Here is a 19,064-nt window from a genome sequence, read left to right on the forward strand (position 1 = left end):
AGCCCAAGAGTTCGAGACCAGCCTGGGCAACACAGGGAGACCTGATCTCTACTAAAAATATAAAAAATTAGCCGGGCATTGTGGCAGACACCTATAGCCCCAGCTACTTGGGAGGCTGAGATGGGCGGATCCCTTGAGCCAGGAGTTCAACGTTGCCATGAGCCATAATAGTGCCACTGCACTACAGCCTGAGTGACAGAATTAGACCCTGTCTCAAAAAAAAAAAAAAAAAAAAAAGTGCACACATTTCCCTTCAACCAACCTTGGAGAACATTTTACACTTTGCGTGTGGCCGGATGTTTGAGAGTTGACTGAGACTTAACACCTGCGGAACATGCAAGAGATCTGATTACTTGAGAAGGCCAGACCATTCTACCCGTTCAAAGAAATTCTGGAAGGGCGTGGTATATGAAGGTTTTTTTTTCCCCTAAGAGGCCTCTAAAAGCCAGACGAACTAGGTGCAAATCCCAGCTTTGTCATTTGCAGCTGAATTAGGAAAGTTACCGCTCTGTGCCTCAGTTTCCTCATTTGTTAAATGGGGATCGTATCTACCTTATGGAGTTATTGTGAAGATGAAATAAGTTAGTACTGTAAAGCAGGCCCCATTCTGAGGTCCTGGGAGTTAGGGCTTCAGCACATGGATTTTGGAGGGGGACACAGTTCCACCCACAGCATTACCCATGTCCATTTTGCCAGTGTGGAGTCAGTACAGGCTCCAGGACACATCCACAGAGCACAACTGCCTGGCACGTTGTCAGCCATCACTGACGAGACTGTTATTACCTGGACTATGCCCACCAGTTCCTCACTGAAATATCTTTATGGGATTATATTTTAGTGTCTTGACCTTTGTCTTTGAGATTGTCTCCGTGGAATAGTGTTTCTGTATAAATCCCAAGAAAATAAATTATCTAGGTCCCATTCTTTTTATTTGCATGTGGTTACAATATAAATACACTTGCCATTTTCCTCCCCTTCCAAAACTCTTCCCCATACCTAGGAATCCTACCCAACCCCCTAGTTGTTAATGACTCCCTTTCCTCTCCTCTAGGAGGGGAGGGAAGGAGCGTCCTCCCTATATTTCATCTTCATGCAGGGTCTACCTCAGTCCATGTGAAGTGTGGAACCCCAAAGGGCCTCTGAAGCTTGGGGATGAGCACCACGAATCCTTTAGAGGGCCCGGTGACGTCCTTGCAGGTGACTGTGTGGCGGCTCCCTCGGCATCGTGCTCCGGTGCAGCGTGCCATAGTGGGCAGCAGTTGGTATCATGTGCCCTGTCCGTGCCTGAGGCTGAGCAGCCCCAGAGGGTGGGTGGGTCTGCCAGGAGGCCTCAGGTTTGCTCAGGCAGTAGGGAGAGTCCTGTGGAGGGCACTGTACCCAGCCAGTGCCCACCTGCTCTCAGAGGTGTCTGAGCCTTAGTCCCTTAGGGCTCTGCCTCCCCGGGCCCTACTCAGCCCCCCTGTGAATCTCACATGGGCAGGGCGGCCTCAACGGAGAAGGTGCCCTTGTGCCTCCCTTCTTCTGCCTTTTCTCAGACACCGTCAGTCATGGGTGATAAATTGGTTCCTTGGGCCCCTGTTAGAGGGTGTGGCACCACAGTGCTCTGTCTCCGCCAGGTGCCAAGCCTTGCCATCTTCCTGGTGGGGTGTAGAGAGACCGGGAGGGCCAGGGTCCCCCTCTTCGGGAATGGGGTATGGAGGTTCGGGGGTAGCTGGGAGGTCTCCAGGACCCGGTGGTCCCCCCAGTACTGGTCCATTGTAGATGTAGATGTTGCCAGTGATAGTCATAGACCCGCCAGTGACATGAATGCCATTGGTACCTGTAGGAAGGGAGGCAGTGTGTTGAGGAAGGAAGGCCCCCAGTTCAGGCCCCCTGCTTCTTGAATTCTTGCCTTCTTCTCACCTTTCCCCTGGCCCCACCCCTCTCCTGCTTGCTGCTGGTTTATTGAGCTTCTGTGTTCACTTCTCTGTTTCTGGGTTTTCCAGTCTCTTCTCTCTTCTCTAGTTGTGACACTGACTGGCAGCAGAATCTCTGTCTGCCTCTGTTTTGGTCTTTTTATGTCATCTGGCCCACAGTCTCTCCCTGCCAGCCATCCCTCCCTCCCCATCCTTCCCCATCCTTCCTCTCTTCTCCCTGCCCCAGGCTCACCGTGGGCCACCTGGCTCTGCTCCCCAGGTTCCAACTGCGGCTCCCTGGTCAGGTCCAGGGGACTCTGCTGTTGCGGCACCCCTGCCTCCAAAACTGGGGCTGTGGGGAGCCCAGTGGATACTGGGGAAACATCTCCAGAGATGGGTAGCAGTGGCTCTACCAGGTCAGGGAAGTGTGGATGGGCCTTCGGAGGCTCCCAGCTTCCAGCTACAGGGTTGGGTCCCTCTCCCTGCAGGAAAGAGATGGAGACCCAAACAATGACGAGGGCCCCAGACCCTTTTTTCTCTCTCCCTCCTTCCCTCCCTCTTCTTTCTCCCTCCCTCCCTCCCTCCCTTCCTTCCTTCCTTCCTTCCTTCCTTCCTTCCTTCCTTCCTTCCTTTCTCTCTCTCTTTCTCTCTCTCTTTCTTTCCAGACAGGGTCAGGCTCTGTCACCCAGGCTACAGTGCAGTGGTGCAATCATAGCTCACTGCAGGCTCACGAACTCTTGGACTCAAGTGATCCTCTAGCCTCAGCCTCCCGAGTAGCTGGGACATTTTTAGTAGAGGTGGGGTTTCGCCATGTTGGCCAGGCTGATCTCAAACCCCTGACCTCAGGTGATCCACCCTCCTTGGCCTCCCAAAGTGCTGGGATTACATGTATCATGGATGGGCATGTTTGGGGGTGGTGCGGGTGCCCTCCTGCTCAGAGACCAGGACTGGGCAGGCTTGTGCGTGCAGGATGGGAGCTTGGGCATGAGCCACTGCACCTGGCCCTACCTGGCCAACTTGAAACAACATTTTGGGTAGAGCTGGAGTCTGGCTGTGTTGCCCAGGCTGGCTCATCTTTCTTTAGTTCCCACACCCCACCGCATGCTTTGGCAACTCACCACCCACCTCTGCTCCTCCCCATGCCCCCTGCCTCAGGGTCTTTGCACTGGATGCTCCCTCCTCCTGGAGCACTTTCTCCCCAGATAACCCCATGGCTGGCTCCTTGCTTCTTCAGCTCTCCACTCAGACATCAGGTTCTCAGAGAGGCCTTCACTGTCCACTCTGTTAAAATACCCCCATCCTTTGCCACTGTCACTCATTGACCCCTTCCCTGCTTTATTTAGCAATTATACCACCTGATATATATAGTTTAACTTTATTCTTGCTCCATGGGCATGTGAACTCCAGGAGACGAGGTACTGTGTTTTGCTCACTGCTGTACAGTAGCTCACGAGGTACTGTTTTGCTCACAGTGCCTAGGACAGTGCCTGGTACATGGCATGTTCAGTAAATCATCAGTTGAATGAATGAATGAGTGTGGAGTCAGCCTGCAGACTCTCCTCCTGTCTGCTCCACCCTGTACCCTCATCACCTCTTCCCCTTCTTGCTGCCTTCTCAGCCCCCGCCATTACCTGTGGACGCCTCTTGAGCAGCGATCCTGCAATGGAGAACGAAATGGGTGTAGGCTCCCCGGCAGGCCTCAGACCTAGCCTTTCAGCCTCCACACCCCAGCACAATGTGTAGCAACTTGACCACCCGGGGGCCCAGAGGAACAAGCCACCGTCACTCTCATCTCCCGCCTCAGAATAAGCAGCTGGATGAAGATAAGGATGTCTATGTTGGGGGTAGGCATTGGGAGTCTTGAGGGTGTGGAGGGTTGCACCGGGGAAGTTGAATATTCCTCCCTCCGGCTCCCACTGCCAACCCATCCACTGCATCCGACCCCTTCCTACCCAGTTTCCTGCAGAGAGAAGGGTGGCTCTTCCAGATGCAGGCGAAGACGGTGGCAAGGAGCAGAAAGAAGGCCAGCGGCAGCAGGATGGCCAGCATCAGCATGGTTCCTGCCAGGACAGCAGACAGGTGGGTGATCACAGCCCCAAGAAGGGCAGAGGGGAGGAGGAGAAGGAATAGCTTTCCAGATCCCTGGGCAACCCAGACAGAGAAAAGGGAGCAGCTTTTTTCCTTGTAGCCACAATGCAGCTCCTAAAGGCAGAATGAGAGAAACTTCCCTTGGGTTATAGAGAGGGGGAACTAAGTTGGATTTGAAGACCTCTTGGCAGCCAGGAGAGACTGTATCATGGATGGGCATGTTTGGGGGTGGTGTGGGTGCCCTCCTGCTCAGAGACCAGGATTGGGCAGGCTTGCACGTGCAGGATAGGAGCTTGGGCAGTTGATTTGCAAGGTCTGGAAGTGGGATTGGGAGACAGTAGGGAAGGGTGGGGCTTGGAGTTGTAAACAGACACAGGCTAGAGCCACATTTCTGTGGCCTCAGCCATCGTACAGAGGGGCCGCTGTAGAGGAGCTAAGGTTGCCCTGCTGTACCTGTACCTGCGGGGGTGTTTACAGGGGTGAGAGAGTAGGGAACCTTGCTTCAGAACTGCCTGTGGCCGCCTGGTAGAGCAGGGCTTGCAAGTTCTCCGCCCCCTTTGCTCAGGGCAGGTTCTAGGAGGGGAAGAGAAAGAGAGGCTGGAGTTCAGCTTCTCCAGCTGTGATCTGTAGCAGTGGGTAATTTCTCTTTCTCTGGGTTCCAGCGCTGCCAGCAATAGCATGGAGCCTCCAGTGTCCATCAGCTACGCCTGGGGAAGGGCGGGAGGACTTGCACATTTCTATGCTGGGCATTTTGCCTCTTCTCATTCATGTAAATCTGTAGCCTAAGGGAATATGGGATGGGAGGCCTGGGGAGAAACTGGACTGGGAGTCTGGGCCATGGTTTCCTGCCCAGCTGTGTGACTTTTAAGTCATTTCACTTCTTTGAGCATCAGTTTTTCATATATAAGATGAGAAGGTTAGCTTACACACTCTCTAAAATTCCAGCTCTAAAATGCCAGTTGTATTTGATACATAGTTAAAAATTAACAGGGCACAGAAAAATACTTAGATTGTGGAATGAAAAAATCAGGTTATGAAATATTAAAATTACTTCACTTTTAGTTAAACAACAACAAAACCCAGTATGTATAAACATGCATAGAAAAATGTCTGGGAGGATATATACCACAATGTAAAGAGTGGATATTCCAGGTAGTGGCTCTGTGGGTGAGTTTTTAGTTTTGCTTATCTGAAGTCTCTAATTTTCTATAGTGCATGCATTATGACGTGAGCTCTGGAGTAAGAAAACCTGAGTACAGGTTCTGATAACACCAGTGACCACCTCGGTGGGTGATCTTGAGTATGTCACTTAACCTCTTTGAGCCTAGGTTTCTTCCTTCAGTCCGTGAGGATGATAATAGAATCTACTTCATAGCACCATTAAGAAGATTAAATGAGTTAGTAAATGTAAAGTGGTTACAGAGTGCCCAACACACACAGTGAACCTTCTGCCAATTGGTGATGTTACAGTCATTAGAAACAACCTGTAGTCATCTACTAGGCTAGCAAGCCAATCAATCCACAGGAAACAGTCAAGAAAGAGTCAAATGGGAATCTTCTGTCTAATAATAAAAGTATATAGTCTAATAAAGAGGGTTTGGTCTAGTTAATGGATTGTGTGATGTTGGTATGCCCAAAATGATGACAATAGTAGTTATCATTACATCTCAGTGTGGGACGTGTTCCCTGACATAGTATTACAGTATATATAATTTTAAAAGTGTGTGTGTGTGTGTGTAAACTAGCCTAGAGATATTCCAATTTTTTCTGTAAGGAACTTTTCTTCTTGCCCCAATTCTGGGAGGGAAGGGTTAATCTTTTCCCCATTTTTTTTAAGATGTGGAGCATTAAGGCATTTTCCAAGGCACCCCCCCTGTGTCCCTCAGCCCTGGTCCCTCACCTGACATCTCTGGGGGCAGTGGCTCTGATGGATTTCCGCAGGTTGTGTCGGACTGGGCAGTGCCTGGAGCTGCCTCCACCAGACCTTGGTCCTCACACCTGCAGCGGAAAAAAGAGATGATGACCTTTTCTTGCCCTGGCCCACCAGTGTCCCGACTCCAGTGGGCATGCAGGGAGGCTGAAAGTGGTGGGTCAAGTCCATGGTGTCAAGGATAGGGGCTGGGGGTTGTTAGCAGCTCAGGAGTCTCAGAGGGTGGAAGGAGCATGGGTGGGGCCACACTCACCTGGTGTGGGGCTGGCAGCGGGCGCCGGGGGAGGAGGTATTCTGGAAGTGCCCTGCCTTGCAGGGGACACAGTGGTTGTTACCCTTCCCAGCGTCATCTGGCAAGAGAAAGGCAGGCCAGCCAGGGTGAATGAGCAAAAGGGAGGAGCCCTTTGCTGGGCTGTGAGTTTCCTTTAAGCCTCAGGATGGCCTCCTCCGTGCCCATCCACCCCATTCTGTAGCTCTCACCTTTCCCAAGCTCTGCTTTGCTACCTTTTTTTTTTTTGGAGGTGGAGTCTCGCTCTGTGGCCCAGGCTGGAGTGCAGTGGGGCGATCTCGGCTCACTGCAAGCTCTGCCTCCCAAATTCACGCCATTCTCCTGCCTCAGCCTCCCGAGTAGCTGGGACTACAGGCGCCCGCCACCACGCCCAGCTAATTTTTTGTATTTTTAGTAGAGACAGGGTTTCACCGTGTTAGCCAGGATGGTCTCCAACTCCTGACCTCGTGATCTGCCTGCCTCAGCCTCCCAAAGTGCTGGGATTACAGGCGTGGGCCACCACACCAGGCCTCCTGCCTACCATTTTGCCCAAGCTTCCCAGTATTGAGAAGAACCCCCTCCTGTGCCCCCTGCACCTGCCCCAGTTCCATGTCCCTCCAGAACCCTTCTGTGAGCCTCTGCATGGAATGAGAAGAGAAATTTTAAGCCAAGGATCTGGGGGGTCGCCGTGGACACAGTACCATATTCCCTGCTCCCACTTGAGATCCCTGGCACCCAGCCTCCTTTTCACATCCAGCCCCTCAGGGACCTCTGACCTTTGAGCTCGGCTTCAGTGCCAGGCGGGCAGTCAGAAAGTAGCTCGCAGTGTGTACACTCGAGGGCCCAGGCAGCACAGAACATTCCCGGCTGGCAGCGGCACTGGGTCTTCCGTTTGCTTGTGCAGGGGGCAATCTCCTCGAGGCCCATCACTGGTGGGGAGACGGGAGGGCTCAGGGAGGGGCCGAGCTCCAGGGGATCCAGCCCCCCCCGCAGGCACATCCCCACTCACCTGGGTCACAGGGGCGGCACAGCTGGCAGATGGTCAGGTAGTTCCAGTGCTCGTTGTAGGAATTTTCGGCACATGTGGCACAAACTGTGTCCCGGATGCGGCTACATTTAGCTGAGACGTAGGTGCCTAGAACGTGAGTGGAGCAGTCGATCCTCAGGAGGCAGGGCTCCACCCTCACCTCCGCGGCCCGTAGTGTGACCCCGGCCTTTCCCTCGGTCTCTCTGGCCCGCCATCATCCTGCCCGTGGCCCTCCAGCTCCCTCTCAGTGAGGTAAGGAAAGAGGAGGCCCAGTGGGGAGGGCCAGTCCCATCTCCTCCACGTGATGTCCAGGGTTTCCCACGCTCGTCTCCAGCAGCCAGTTTTCCTGGGGGACAGTGCCCACCTTCCCTCTGAGGCCGCAAGGGGGTTGGAGCCCCCGTGACCCACTTCCGAGGCCCAGGTTCGTCCTGCCATTGCCTCTCACCTGGTGGGCAGCGGGAGCAGCAGATGCGGTGCTGGGGCTCATAGTATTCCTTTCCCTGGTCCCTGCAGGTCTGGTTCTTCGACCCATATGGAGGTACCTTCAAAGGGAGATGGAGAAGAGGAGAGAAGAATTAGTCAGGGGTCAGCTTGGGAGGGCAGAGGGAATGAAGCGTAGGCTGCCCAGATCCCTCTTCCCCACCCTCGCCCACTCCTACCAGGCCCCTTCCTCACCACCTGGGGCTGGGATGCTGCCAGTAGCCCGAAGAGGCCCAGCACCAGAGGCCCCCAGGCCAGGCGGGGGGCAGAGGTGGCCCAAGGCAGGAGCATGGCGGCCACTCGGCCAGGCGGCCAGCAGCGTGGGGGCCTGGGAGGAAGGCAGGAGGCCCGACGCCCGCGGTGGCGGCAGCAGCCCGAGTCCAGAGCCCGGGACGGGACTCAGGGCCGATGTGCCCCCCAGGGCCGGGAGCGGCCAGGCCGGGCCTCCAGGGCTCCCACGGCGGAGCTCAGGAAGTGGGAGTGGAGCGAGCTGGCCGCGGGGCGGGGACAGGGAGCGCTGGGAGCCAGGCCGGCCTGTCGCAATCGCAGCCAAGGGAAGAGGAACAGGCTTGTCTGCCTCGATGCGGGGCGGGAGGGGCGGCCGGGAAAGCACGTGAGGGCCGTGGGGCCGGAACCGGCCTCCTCCCTTCTTCGGAAGCCCGATCGGGAGAGCGGACTGCGGACAGCCCTGATCCAGCCGAGGAAAGGGCGGCAGGCCCGGGGTCAGCTCTTGGACAAGCCTCGCAGGGAGAGCAGAGGAGTTCCAGAGAGCGCAAGGGACAGCGGGGTGCGGGGCCCAGGACGGGCAGTCATGGAGAGGGCAGGGCGCAGGGACTGCAAGGCCGCAGAAGCAGCTCTGAGACCAAGGAGAGCCGGCTGGCAGATGCCCGGGTTCCTCCCCTGTTGTCCTGCCCTACTGTGGGACTTTTTCAGACAAATTAGAAGGGACTAGCAAATCAGCCAGCCCCCCACGCTACCAACCCAGCCCAATCCGCACAGGAGTGGGCACAGGTCACCTAGGAGACCCTTGAGAGCTGTGCAGCTTGCCCTGCTCCCTGTCCTCAGGGAACCTCCCTCCCGAAGAGAGGGGGAGGATATGCGGAGGGGAGTCCTGGGGCCAGCAGGCTGGACCTGGGCACTCAGGCCCTCTGCTCTGGCTTCTTTGCCCATGAACCTTCAAACCCCTTAGAACTGGAGAAAGCTGAGAGCCCACGCAGTCCAGCCCCCTCACCTTAAGCATGGAGAGGGAGGCTAAGGGTGATACATAAGGGGACCGGGATTCCAGGGTGGCTTGGTCTGGTTCCTGCCCCCTTTCATCCTCCCATCTCCCTCAACCCAATGGCCCATCCACCCGTGGAGCTACTTGCAGCTGCCCCCTTTTACACGTGGTTCTCTGGTCCCCAAGTTTTGGTCTTCCTAACTCCCACCTGTCCTTGAGGCTTCACTGAGGCTCTGGAAGGCGTCCTCTGCCCTAGGTTGCACAGTCCCCATGAAGACTGCCCTCTGTACCTGGCTGTCTTGTCTGCTTCCCACCAGGCTGTGAGTGCCGCCATGGCCCAGGCTGAATCTTCAAGTCTGTGTGTTCCCCATGCTTAGCAGAGTCTGGCACATACCATGTGCCCAATAGGTATTTATGGAATAAACGAGTGATGGCCACATCACAGAGCCGGTCCACCGCAGAGCCAGCTACAGTCTGGGTCTCCTGATGTCTAGGTCCCAACTCATTCCAGCAGTCCTGCCACCTCCTTGTGGCTCAGGGATGTCTCCCTTGGGATGAGGGGCTAACTTCTCTTGAGAGAGGTCACTTGGGCACCATCTCCCTCCCTGAAGGACTCTGTTCAGCACTCATCCTTACACTGGTCTGTCTAACTTCAGGTCTGATGTCTGGACAGGTGCAGGTGATGGGAAGTGTGCAAGGGGAGGAGAGGTCACAAAAGGGGGAAAGGACCTGCCTAGGCTGTAGGCATTTAACTCTGTGAGCCTCTCTTCCCTCACCTGGTGCAGGCAGCTCACTGTACAGGTGGGCCAAAGATGACTGGAAAGGGCAGAAGTATCAGAACAGCGTGCACTGCATGGGGCTGCTGAGCCTTCCAGGGCCCTAGCGCTGGGGGCTGGGATGACAGTCCCCACTGAGCTCTTAAATGCATAAAGGAATGTGTGTGTAGTGACCCTAGGTCTTTTTTTCTCTCTCTTCTTTTTACTTTTTACTGTGGAAATTCCACATGCAAGATAATATACCAAAAGAGAAAAAGTAATGTTGGGAGTCTCCCATATACTCCTTACCCAGCTTCAACTCGCTGTCAGTTTCATTTATTCTGTATACCCCCTCCCCCACCAACGCAACACTCTTCGAATCCCTCATGATTATTTTGAAGTAAATCCCAGACATCATATCATTTCATTTGAAAATATTTCAGGACTTTACTCTAAAAGACAGGGACTCTTTCTCTTTTCTATTTTTCTTTTTTTCCCCACCCTGTCTTATGCTGCTGAGACCCTTTCTTTTAATAGAAGTGTAACATATAATACAATGAAACACATAAGGTACACTGATCTTACAGATACAGCTCAGAGAGTCTTCACTTTTGTGTATTCTTGCATATCCCCCAACTGTTCCAGAACGTCTCTGTTCCCTTCCCTTCCCTTCCCTTCCCTTCCCCTCCCCTCCCCTCCCCTCCCCTTCCCTTCCCTTCTCTTCTCTTTTTTTTTTTTTTTTTTTTGAGACAGAGTCTTGCTGTCGCCCAGGCTGGAGTGCAATGGCGTGATCTCGGCTCACTGCAGGCTCCGCCCCCCGGGGTTCATGCCATTCTCCTGCCTCAGCCTCCCGAGTAGCTGGGACTACAGGCACCTGCCACCTCGCCTGGCTAATTTTTTGTATTTTTAGTAGAGACGGGGTTTCACTGTGTTAGCCAGGATGGTCTCGATCTCCTGACCTCGTGATCCGCCCGCCTCGACCTCCCAAAGTGCTGGGATTACAGGTGTGAGCCACTGCGCCCGGCTCTCTTCTCTTCTCTTCTCTTCTCTTCTCTTCTCTTCTCTTCTCTTCTCTTCTTCTGTTTTCTTTTCCTTTCTATACAGAGTCTCGCTCTGTCGCCCAGGCTGGAGTGCAATGGTGCGGTCTTGGCTCACTGCAACCTCTGCCTCCTGGATTCAAACAATTCTCTGCCTCAGCCTCCCGAGTAGCTGGGATTACAGGCGCCCACCACCACGCCTGGCTGATTTTTGTATTTTTAGTAGAGACAGGGTTTCACCATGTTGGCCAGGCTGGTCTTAAACTCCTGATCTCATGACCCACCCGCCTTGGCCTCCCAAAGTGCTGGGATTACAGGTGTGAGCCACAGCACCCGGCCCCAAAATGTTCCTTGCACTACAAAAGTTCGCTACATGCCCTTCCCAGTCAAAGCTTCCTGCTTCACAGGTAACCACTATGTCAGACCCCTTTTAACCCCAGCTGGCTGGACTGTATGCTTCTTTCTGCTGCCAGCCCTAAGCTGGTGCTTCAGCCCTCACGGACTCTCTACACCCTAAGGAACGAGCCCTGAGATCTGGGTTTTGATCCTGGCCCCGTCGCTTTATCTCTGTGTGCCTCTTTTTTTTTTTTTTTGAGACGGAGTCTTGCTCTGTCGCCTAGGCTGGAGTGCAGTGGCCCGATCTCGGCTCACTGCAAGCTCCACCTCCCGGGTTCATGCCATTCTCCTGCCTCAGCCTCTCCGAGTAGCTGGGACTACAGGCGCCCGCCACCACGCCCGGTTAATTTTTTGTATTTTTAGTAGAGACGGGGTTTCACCGTGGTCTCGATCTCCTGACCTCGTGATCCGCCCGCCTCGGCCTCCCAAAGTGCTGGGATTACAAGCGTGAGCCACCGCGCCCGGCCTTCTGTGTGCCTCTTTATTGTGTCAGTCAGCTACTGGTTTGCTTGCAGGTTTGTGGGATGGAGGTGGGGTGGGAGGAGAGAAGCAGCCAGGCTATTTCTCCCCTCTCTGCTTTCTGGCTTCACCTGCAGTTGGTTGTCTTCCTTCCTTCCCCACTTCCATAATCCCATCTCCTACCAGTAGTCCACACTATTTAGTTCCTGCCAAATGGCTCTGGAGGCTTCTTGGTCTTTGATGCTACATCACCCTGCCGTCTTTCCAGGCCTAGAGATGGTAGCTGCTTCCTGCTCTGCTGTTGTCTGAGCTGCCTCCCATTGGCTTCTCAGCTCCTCCATCACCCATGTATCAGTTCTCTGTGTTAAACTTCTTCTGTTTGAAAGACTTAGGGTGTTTCTTGTTTCCCAGCTGGATCACAAAAGACAAATCCTACCAATAAATGGCTACTATAATGCCCAGCCATCCCCAGGAGGATAAAGGGAGACTCCCAGGGGTGAGAAATCCACAGGTTCACCGCGGGCAGGGCATTGCCTTTACTCCTTTCCTTTTGTGTTTTTCACCAGAGTCTCCTGAGACTGATTTGCGCTGGGCAACACCAGACCTAGACCAAGCACCCCAGGACTCCTAGAAGGTGTGTGAGGGTGGGACTCTTCTCCCAGGCCTTCTTCCGAAGGAGCTGCTGAGAGAGCCTTCTTTCCACAGGCCCATGAGGCATCCAGAAAGGGGGTTGGTGGAAATGGATTCTTCTGCTTCTTTTTTTTTTTTGAGACAGAGTCTCAGTCTGTCGCCCAGGCTGGAGTGCAATGATGCAATCTCAGCTCACTGCAACCTCCGCCTCCCAGGTTCAAGTGATTTTCCTGGCCTCAGCCTCCCAAGTTGAGTAGCTGGGACTACAGGCATGCGCCAACAGGCCCGGCTAATTTTTGTATTTTTAGTAGAGATGGTGTTTTGCCACGTTGGCCAGGCTGTTTTTGAATTCCTGGCCTCAAGTCATTCGCCCACCTTAGCCTCCCAAAGTGCTGGGATTACAGGCATGAGCCACTGCACCCGGCCAGGAATGGATTCTTCTAAATGCTTTTTCTTTCTCTCTTCTTCTCCACTCTGCTCTTAGCTGACTAGTGCTCTTGGAAATGGTCTGGCAAACACCCAGAAGTGCATAACTGATGAGGGTTGTCCTTTTCCAGAGTGTTTGCATTTTCAGTGGTGACAATGCCTTAACCCAGTCTTTTCAATAGGGGCACCTTTGCCCCCCAGAAGTCATTTGGCAAATTTGGAGATGTTTTGGTCACAGTGACTCAGGAGGTGCTACTAGCATCTAATAGATGGAAGCCAGGGATGCTGCCGAACATCCTACAATGCCCAGGATTGTAGATAGGACGGAATCATCCTGTCCCACCACAAAGAATGATACAGCTGAAAATGTCAATAGTGCCAAGGTTGATAAACCTTGTCTTCACTCAAAGCGATACTTCTTTTTTTTTTTTTTTTTTTTGAGATGGAGTCTCACTTTGTCTTCCAAGCTGGAGTGCAGTGGCACAATCTTGGCTCACTGCAAGCTCCGCCTCCCTGGTTTTACGCCATTCTCCTGCCTCAGCCTCCTGAGTAGCTGGGACTACAGTCATGCACCACCTATGCCCGGCTAATTTTTTTTGTATTTTCAGTAGAGACGGGGTTTCACCGTGTTAGCCAGGATGGCCTCAGTCCCCTGACCTCATGATCTGCCTGCCTCGGCCTCCCAAAGTGCTGGGATTACAGGCATGAGCCACCGTGCCTGGCCAACTTCTAGTAGTGAACTTCTAAGTAAACTGCCAGGGGACTAGATGAAAAGTGGCATTTTTCTGGTCCATCATTTTAAATGAAAGAGAAATCTGTACCACATAAGCGCAGCTGAAAGGACTGTTGTCTTCCACAGTGGGCAGCCCCCATTGTGAAGTGGCTAATTAGCTCCAAGTAGTAAGAATAAAGAGTTGCATTTAACTAAGTAACTGATTCTTATCCTGGAAAGGATAGAAGTGAACAGGGAAAAGTGAAGAAAATTTAGATAAATTAATAGACCACAAATAAATGGGTTGTCAGAGGAAGTTAGGATGTTTGAAGTTTTGCAGATGCTTTCTCGTAGCATATCCCACTCTGTCAAAGATAAACTAGCAAAGATGCCAGTTCTGCTGTCTTCTGCAGAGTGGGTGGCAAACAGTGACCACTAGACACTGAGGTCACCAAGATGAATACGCCTGGTCTCTGTCCTTGTGTTGCGGGAAGTCAGGGACCCCAAACGGATGCATATGTACAAACACACATACATTAGGATAATAGTAAATAATAATAATAAATAATAGTAAACAGTGGTAAGTGCAGAGATAGGCTCTCCCTAGGAGGGTGGAGTGATTACTTCCGTCATCTCCTGTCCACGGAGAACAAGAGGCAGGAAGACCCTTTGCACTCATAACCCTCATCCCACGGCAGCCCCTCTGGTTTCACTTCTCTCCCTGCAGCCGTGCATATTTTATGGCCACACCACAGGGTTAGAGGATAGCTGGTGTTGGGAGGGGAAGGCAGCCCTGGGTTGGTGGGAAGGGCTGGGGCTCTGGGGGAGTCTGGGGGTAGTCCTGGGAAGGCAAGCGGTCCTTCCAAGACAGAGTCTACAAAGCTCTTGACTTCTTCTAGAACAAAACTGTACTTCTCTCAAAGTCAGAGAAGGAGAACTGGGCTTGGAAAGGAGTGGCCCAGTTTTCAGTCTGACCCCACCCCTAACTCCTGGGTGACTGTGGCCAAGTCACTTTGCTTCTGTGGGCCTCAGTACCCCCATGCATGAAGCAGGGGGCTAGATGCAAGATCAGCTGGAAAAAGTCTTTGTGCCCATCTGGGTTGCCTTCCCCATCCCTTCTTGCCCTTTCATTTTCTCAGGTAAGATCACCGGGGCCCATAGAGGTCAAGTGCCTTTCTCAAAGTCACATAGCTTAAAAGCAAAAATAGGGGCTGAGTATGGTGGCTCACACTTGTAATCCCAGCACTTTGGGAGGCTGAGGCAGGAGGACTGCTTGAGCCTAGGAGTTGGAGGCTGCAGTGAGCCATGATCATGCTGCTGTACTCCAGCCTAGAGGACAGTGCATAATCCTGTCTCTAAAATAAATAAGAAAATAAAAGCAAAAATGGAAGTTGTAGAAACATACCTATAGCATGGTCCCTCTTATAAAAAAGAACTATATATTTTGTTTTTTAAAAATACATGTAAGTTTATAAAGGCACACAAAAAGATATAGACAGATATACAAATTACGGTGGCTCCCCTTGGGGGAGGGAAAGGAAGGGGACAAAGGGAAGCTTTTATTGTTCTATATACTTCTGTATTGCTGAAAAATTGTACTGTGACAAAAACATATTTGTGCATTATTTGTACACTTTAAAAGATCATCTTTAAAATGGACTTCTGACCAAAGTGCAGGTCTCAGATTTCTATTTTCCTCACAACACCAAGCCTTCTCCAGCCCACTCCGGGTCTACAATGCTGCAGCACTAGGCTCGCATTGCCACTCCCATACCCGGCAGGACGTGGCAGGGTCACCACCCTCTGGCTCAGCCCAGACCAGGCATTGCAATTCTTTTCACAGAGCCCTTGATACGAAAACTATTTGCCATGCTGCCTTAAGCTAGTGGTTGGATTTCAGGCATGAGCTAGCAAATAGAAAAGGCAGGGAGGTGCTTTTCAGAACCTTTGAGATCAAACAGCCAGGGTGCTGAGCACCTTATTTGCAGGGAGGACCATGCCCAATATAAGGACCTGGCTCAAGGGAGACTGGAGTTTCTAGGGGTCTCTGGGATCTGTGGGGCCGTGGGGACAGCGCAGAGACCTTTTCAGAGAGCCAAGGAGATAACCCAGCGCCCAGAGAGCGGCCGAATCCATGGGCTCCGTGTGGGAGTGAGGGAGGCCTTCCAGACTTTCACATCCAGGTGCACCCGAGCCCCGAGCCCCCATGAGTCTGTCTCAGGAAGTAAATGGCAAAAGCGCTAAGTAGATAACCCCAGAGGAGGAGGAGAATTCTGAATTCTGTTTATAGCTCTGCTCCTATTTTGTTTTCTAACCTCAGAAAACTGATTTATCCTTGGGAAGGGTCAGTTTCTTCATTAGGACAATGAAGAAAAATCCAGCTGTCCCTTCCAAGGGGAGGTATCATGAGCAGTATCAAGGTAAGCAAGGGAACCTGGTTTGGAATCCTGGTTGACACCAGCTCTCACTTTAAGAAGTCACAAGAGACAGCCGCAAGAGGAAGCCACAACCCAGGTTGGACCCTGAGCCTGGAGTACCGCCTTTTCTCTTCTTTGCCTCTTCAAGATTGAGCAGAGATGACACATTCTCTGGGAAGGCTTCCTGAGGCTCCTGCAGTGAGCCTCTAGGCTCCCCTAACCCTTGGCTCTTATTTCTTGGCTCTTCTCTCTTATCTCTGAGAAATCTGAGATCTGCACTTTGGTTGGAAGTCCCTTTTAAAGATGATCTTGTAAAGTGTACAAATGGAAACCTTATCTTATTGTATTGCAGCTACCTATTTGCAGGCCTGTCTCCTCCCCCAGTGTGTATCAGTGCTCAGGCTGGGCCTCTGTCTGCTGGCTTGTGGAGGGAGGCAGGACAAGCCAGTGACCACATTCCTGCCCTCTGGGCTGCCTCCTGTGGGGCCCGCGAGGGAGCGGCAGCCCTCCCTGTTGCGTGCAGGGCCTGGATTGTGTGGGTGGCTCTCCCGAGTCTCCTCCAGCCCTTTTTGGGTCTGATTCTCTGACCCTCCTCTCCTTGCTCACCACTTGGCACTCCACTCCTTATCCTTTTGCTGCATAAAGTTTGGAAAGAGATTTTGGAGAAATATATAGCCCCTATCAATGAATTTCTCCTCCTCCCAGGGCCTGTCCAGGCGTGCGCCATGCCCACCCTCTTCCTTTCCAGCCCTGGCCACATCCTCCCTGCACCTTCAGTGCCTGCTTTCCCTGCCTCTTCCTGCGCTCCGGGTCTGTGCCCACAGTGTCCTGCCTGGCCCTCACGCTGCCTTTGGTTGCCCACATTCCTGCAACTCCGTGACCACAACAGGGGCGATTACACATTCCTGGCCTGGCAGCCAAGGTGTAAAAAGGAACAGAATGTCCTAGGGCCCCGCCTAGCCCCCAGCTTCACCTGGGCCCCTCCCGGGTCTGGACAAGGTTGGAGGGGGTGGTGAAGAATCAGCAGGAAAGAGGAGGGACGAGGAGGAGGCAGATGCGCTCCACCTGAGTGCGCTCCTCCCACTTAGTGAGCGGGGAGACTTGCAGAGACCTCTTCTCTCTTCTCTGCAGGGCCTGAGGGTGAGGCTGACCTGTGGGTGCCCTTGGAGGGTTGCCCACTTGCTGAGACTCTAGCTCCTGGAAGCACACTTGGGACTCCCCCCTTGCTCTCCTTCCTGGAGACAGACTCCCTTTGGTGCTGGCTCCTTCTATTTGCCCCCACCACCGCCCCCCACCTGCCTCTGCTCACTCAGTGCCCCTCCTCCATCCCTATCTCTCTGTCCTTTGCTGCCCTCTCTATTGTCTCCCTTTTTCTGCCCTCCTGTCCTCTGGGTTCCCCACCCAGGCCCTCTCAGCCTGGCTGGCCCCTTCTCCTTGTGTTGCCCTCCTGGCTGTGGGCTCAGGATCCTTCTACTTGTTCAGATCTTTGCCCCTCACCTGCCATCCTGTCCCCCAGCCTCCTTGCCTGTCTGCATCCAAAGCCCCTGCCCGGAGTCCGCCTTCTCAGGCCTAGTACTCCCAGTTCACCTGCCCTCGGGAGCCCTCCTTCCTCTGGCAAACTCCCAGCTCTGACTCCTCCTCAGCCCCTCCCCCCACCTTGCTCACCTTTAATTGAGATGCTAATGAGACTCCTGCCGCTTCCATCCCTGGCCGGCCGGCGGGCGGGCTCCCCAGCCAGGCCGCTGCACCTGTCAGGTGAGGGGGAGGAGAGGTTTGGCTGCCGGATTCAACTGGAAAGGAACCAGTCCCAGTCCAGCCGCAACCTGGGAGTGGGAAGCTGGAGGCAGCCCAGACCTCCTGGAGCCCTGCAGTCCTGGGGCAGGGACAGAATCAGGACACAGCTCGAGGTCAGGGCCAGAGGCTGGAGGTGAGGGCCTAGAGTGAGAGGGGGCAAGGCAAGGGGGGAAGAGGAAGAGAGGCAGGATTAGAGAGAGGAGCCAGGCCAGGAAGAGAAGAGCTGGGAGAGACCCAAAGAGAAACACAAGGCAGATAGAGAGGGAGTGAGAGGCAGGAGCTGAGACACAGATCCTGGAGGAAGAAGACCAAAGGAAGAGGGCAGAGACAGAAAGGGAGGTGCTAGGACAAAAACCAAAAGGTGGCCCTATCAGGGAAGCAGAGGAGAGGCTGTTCTAGGGAAGCCCAGCTCCGGCACTTTTGGCCCCAACTCCCGCAGGTCTGCTGGCTCCAGGAAAGGTGGAGGAGGGAGGGAGGAGTGGGAGAATGTGGGCGCAGGGTGGGACATGGGCATGGTCAGGGGCAGCCTCACTCGGGTTCCAGGGGTGATGGGAGAGGGCACTCAGGGCCCAGAGCTCAGCCTTGACCCTGACCCTTGCTCTCCCCAATCCACTCCGGGGCTCATGAAGGGGAACAAGCTGGAGGAGCAGGATCCTAGACCTCTGCAGCCCACACCAGGGCTCATGGAGGGGAACAAGCTGGAGGAGCAGGACTCTAGCCCTCCACAGCCCACCCCAGGGCTCATGAAGGGGGACAAGCGTGAGGAGCAGGGGCTGGGCCCCGAACCTGCGGCACCCCAGCAGCCCACGGCGGAGGAGGAGGCCCTGATCGAGTTCCACCGCTCCTACCGAGAGCTCTTCGAGTTCTTCTGCAGCAACACCACCATCCACGGCGCCATCCGCCTGGTGTGCTCCCAGCATAACCGCATGAAGACGGCCTTCTGGGCAGTGCTGTGGCTCTGCACCTTTGGCATGATGTACTGGCAATTCGGCCTGCTTTTCGGAGAGTACTTCAGCTACCCTGTCAGCCTCAACATCAACCTCAACTCGGACAAGCTCGTCTTCCCCGCAGTGACCATCTGCACCCTCAATCCCTACAGGTCGGTTAGTCCCTCTGCCCCTTCCCTGGCGCCTGCGCCTGGAAGGGTAGTCCAGGGTGCTGAGGTGCTCGCTGGGCAGGCAGAGCCTCAGACCTGTGGGTGGGAACTGACACCCCTGTCCCAGGTAGAGCTCCCTGCTGGCAAAATGAGGAGCCTCCAGCTTGCCGGACTGGCGTCCCTGCCCAGTGGAGCCATCCTAGCACCCCAGGCTCACCCAGAGTGTGGTTGTTGGAGCAGCATTGCCCTCCCCTGCCCCCTCTTCTCCTTCCCTCCCATTCCTTTCTCCCTTCTGCAAGTGGGAGGGAGTGCTTGCAAAAGGGCAGGGGTGTGCTCAGCTGCATCCCTTTTCTGGAGCAAGATGCCAGCAAAGTATAAGGCCTCATCCACCTCAGCAGGAGCATCTGATGGAGGAGCGAGGCTAGGTGAGGGGAG

The 19,064-nt window shown here is 54.0% G+C and overlaps 3 protein-coding genes across 15 annotated transcripts in view; 2 read left to right on the forward strand and 1 right to left on the reverse strand.

Annotated features, from left to right (window-relative positions):
- Window positions 1-5,574, forward strand: part of VAMP1 (vesicle associated membrane protein 1) — a 77,708-nt gene extending 72,134 nt beyond the window's left edge. Inside the window, exons 5-6 of the mRNA XM_055281010.2 lie at window positions 3,514-3,739; window positions 3,852-5,574. Coding sequence (XP_055136985.1) covers window positions 3,514-3,638 — 125 coding nt within the window. The 3' untranslated portion in view covers window positions 3,639-3,739; window positions 3,852-5,574. The remainder of the gene's footprint in view (window positions 1-3,513; window positions 3,740-3,851) is intronic.
- LTBR (lymphotoxin beta receptor) lies at window positions 908-17,840 on the reverse strand. 11 transcript variants are annotated; one of them, XM_055280983.2, is made up of 11 exons: window positions 7,884-8,426; window positions 7,654-7,750; window positions 7,191-7,316; window positions 6,958-7,110; window positions 6,778-6,819; window positions 6,167-6,263; window positions 5,884-5,981; window positions 3,848-3,955; window positions 3,527-3,552; window positions 2,149-2,377; window positions 908-1,819 (listed from the first exon to the last, which is right to left on the reverse strand). In XM_055280983.2, the coding sequence occupies exons 1-11, from the start codon at window positions 7,977-7,979 to the stop codon at window positions 1,542-1,544; spliced, it is 1,350 nt and encodes a 449-aa protein (XP_055136958.2). In that variant the 5' UTR covers window positions 7,980-8,426; the 3' UTR covers window positions 908-1,541. The 11 variants fall into 11 exon arrangements, with proteins under 11 accessions (XP_055136958.2, XP_055136957.2, XP_055136964.2 ...); XM_055280982.2 differs by having other exon boundaries at window positions 6,757-6,819; XM_055280989.2 differs by lacking the exons at window positions 6,778-6,819; window positions 7,884-8,426 and adding an exon at window positions 17,405-17,840.
- Window positions 15,635-19,064, forward strand: part of TNFRSF1A (TNF receptor superfamily member 1A) — a 50,735-nt gene continuing 47,305 nt past the window's right edge. The window contains exons 1-2 of one of the 3 annotated variants that reach the window (XM_055280971.2): window positions 15,635-15,742; window positions 18,163-18,632. In XM_055280971.2, the coding sequence (XP_055136946.2) occupies window positions 15,728-15,742; window positions 18,163-18,632 (485 nt within the window). In that variant the 5' untranslated portion in view covers window positions 15,635-15,727. Of the gene's footprint in view, window positions 15,743-17,574; window positions 17,667-18,039; window positions 18,633-19,064 lie in introns of those variants that run through there. The other 2 variants (XM_055280969.2, XM_055280968.2) reach the window with 2 other exon arrangements.

Source organism: Symphalangus syndactylus, chromosome 5 (assembly GCF_028878055.3).
Source record: "Symphalangus syndactylus isolate Jambi chromosome 5, NHGRI_mSymSyn1-v2.1_pri, whole genome shotgun sequence".
In the NCBI taxonomy this organism is placed as follows: domain Eukaryota; kingdom Metazoa; phylum Chordata; class Mammalia; order Primates; family Hylobatidae; genus Symphalangus; species Symphalangus syndactylus.

Excerpts from the sequence above, each read along its gene's own strand:
- LTBR (XM_055280981.2), bottom strand. The coding sequence starts at position 7,979 with ATGCTCCTGCCTTGGGCCACCTCTGCCCCCCGCCTGGCCTGGGGGCCT. Across the intron at positions 3,553-3,847 it reads TTCTCTCTGCAGGAAACTGG|GATCGCTGCTCAAGAGGCGT; the intron begins GTAGGAAGGGGT and ends TCTCCATTGCAG. Across the intron at positions 1,820-2,148 it reads GCAGAGCCAGGTGGCCCACG|GTACCAATGGCATTCATGTC; the intron begins GTGAGCCTGGGG and ends CCCTTCCTACAG.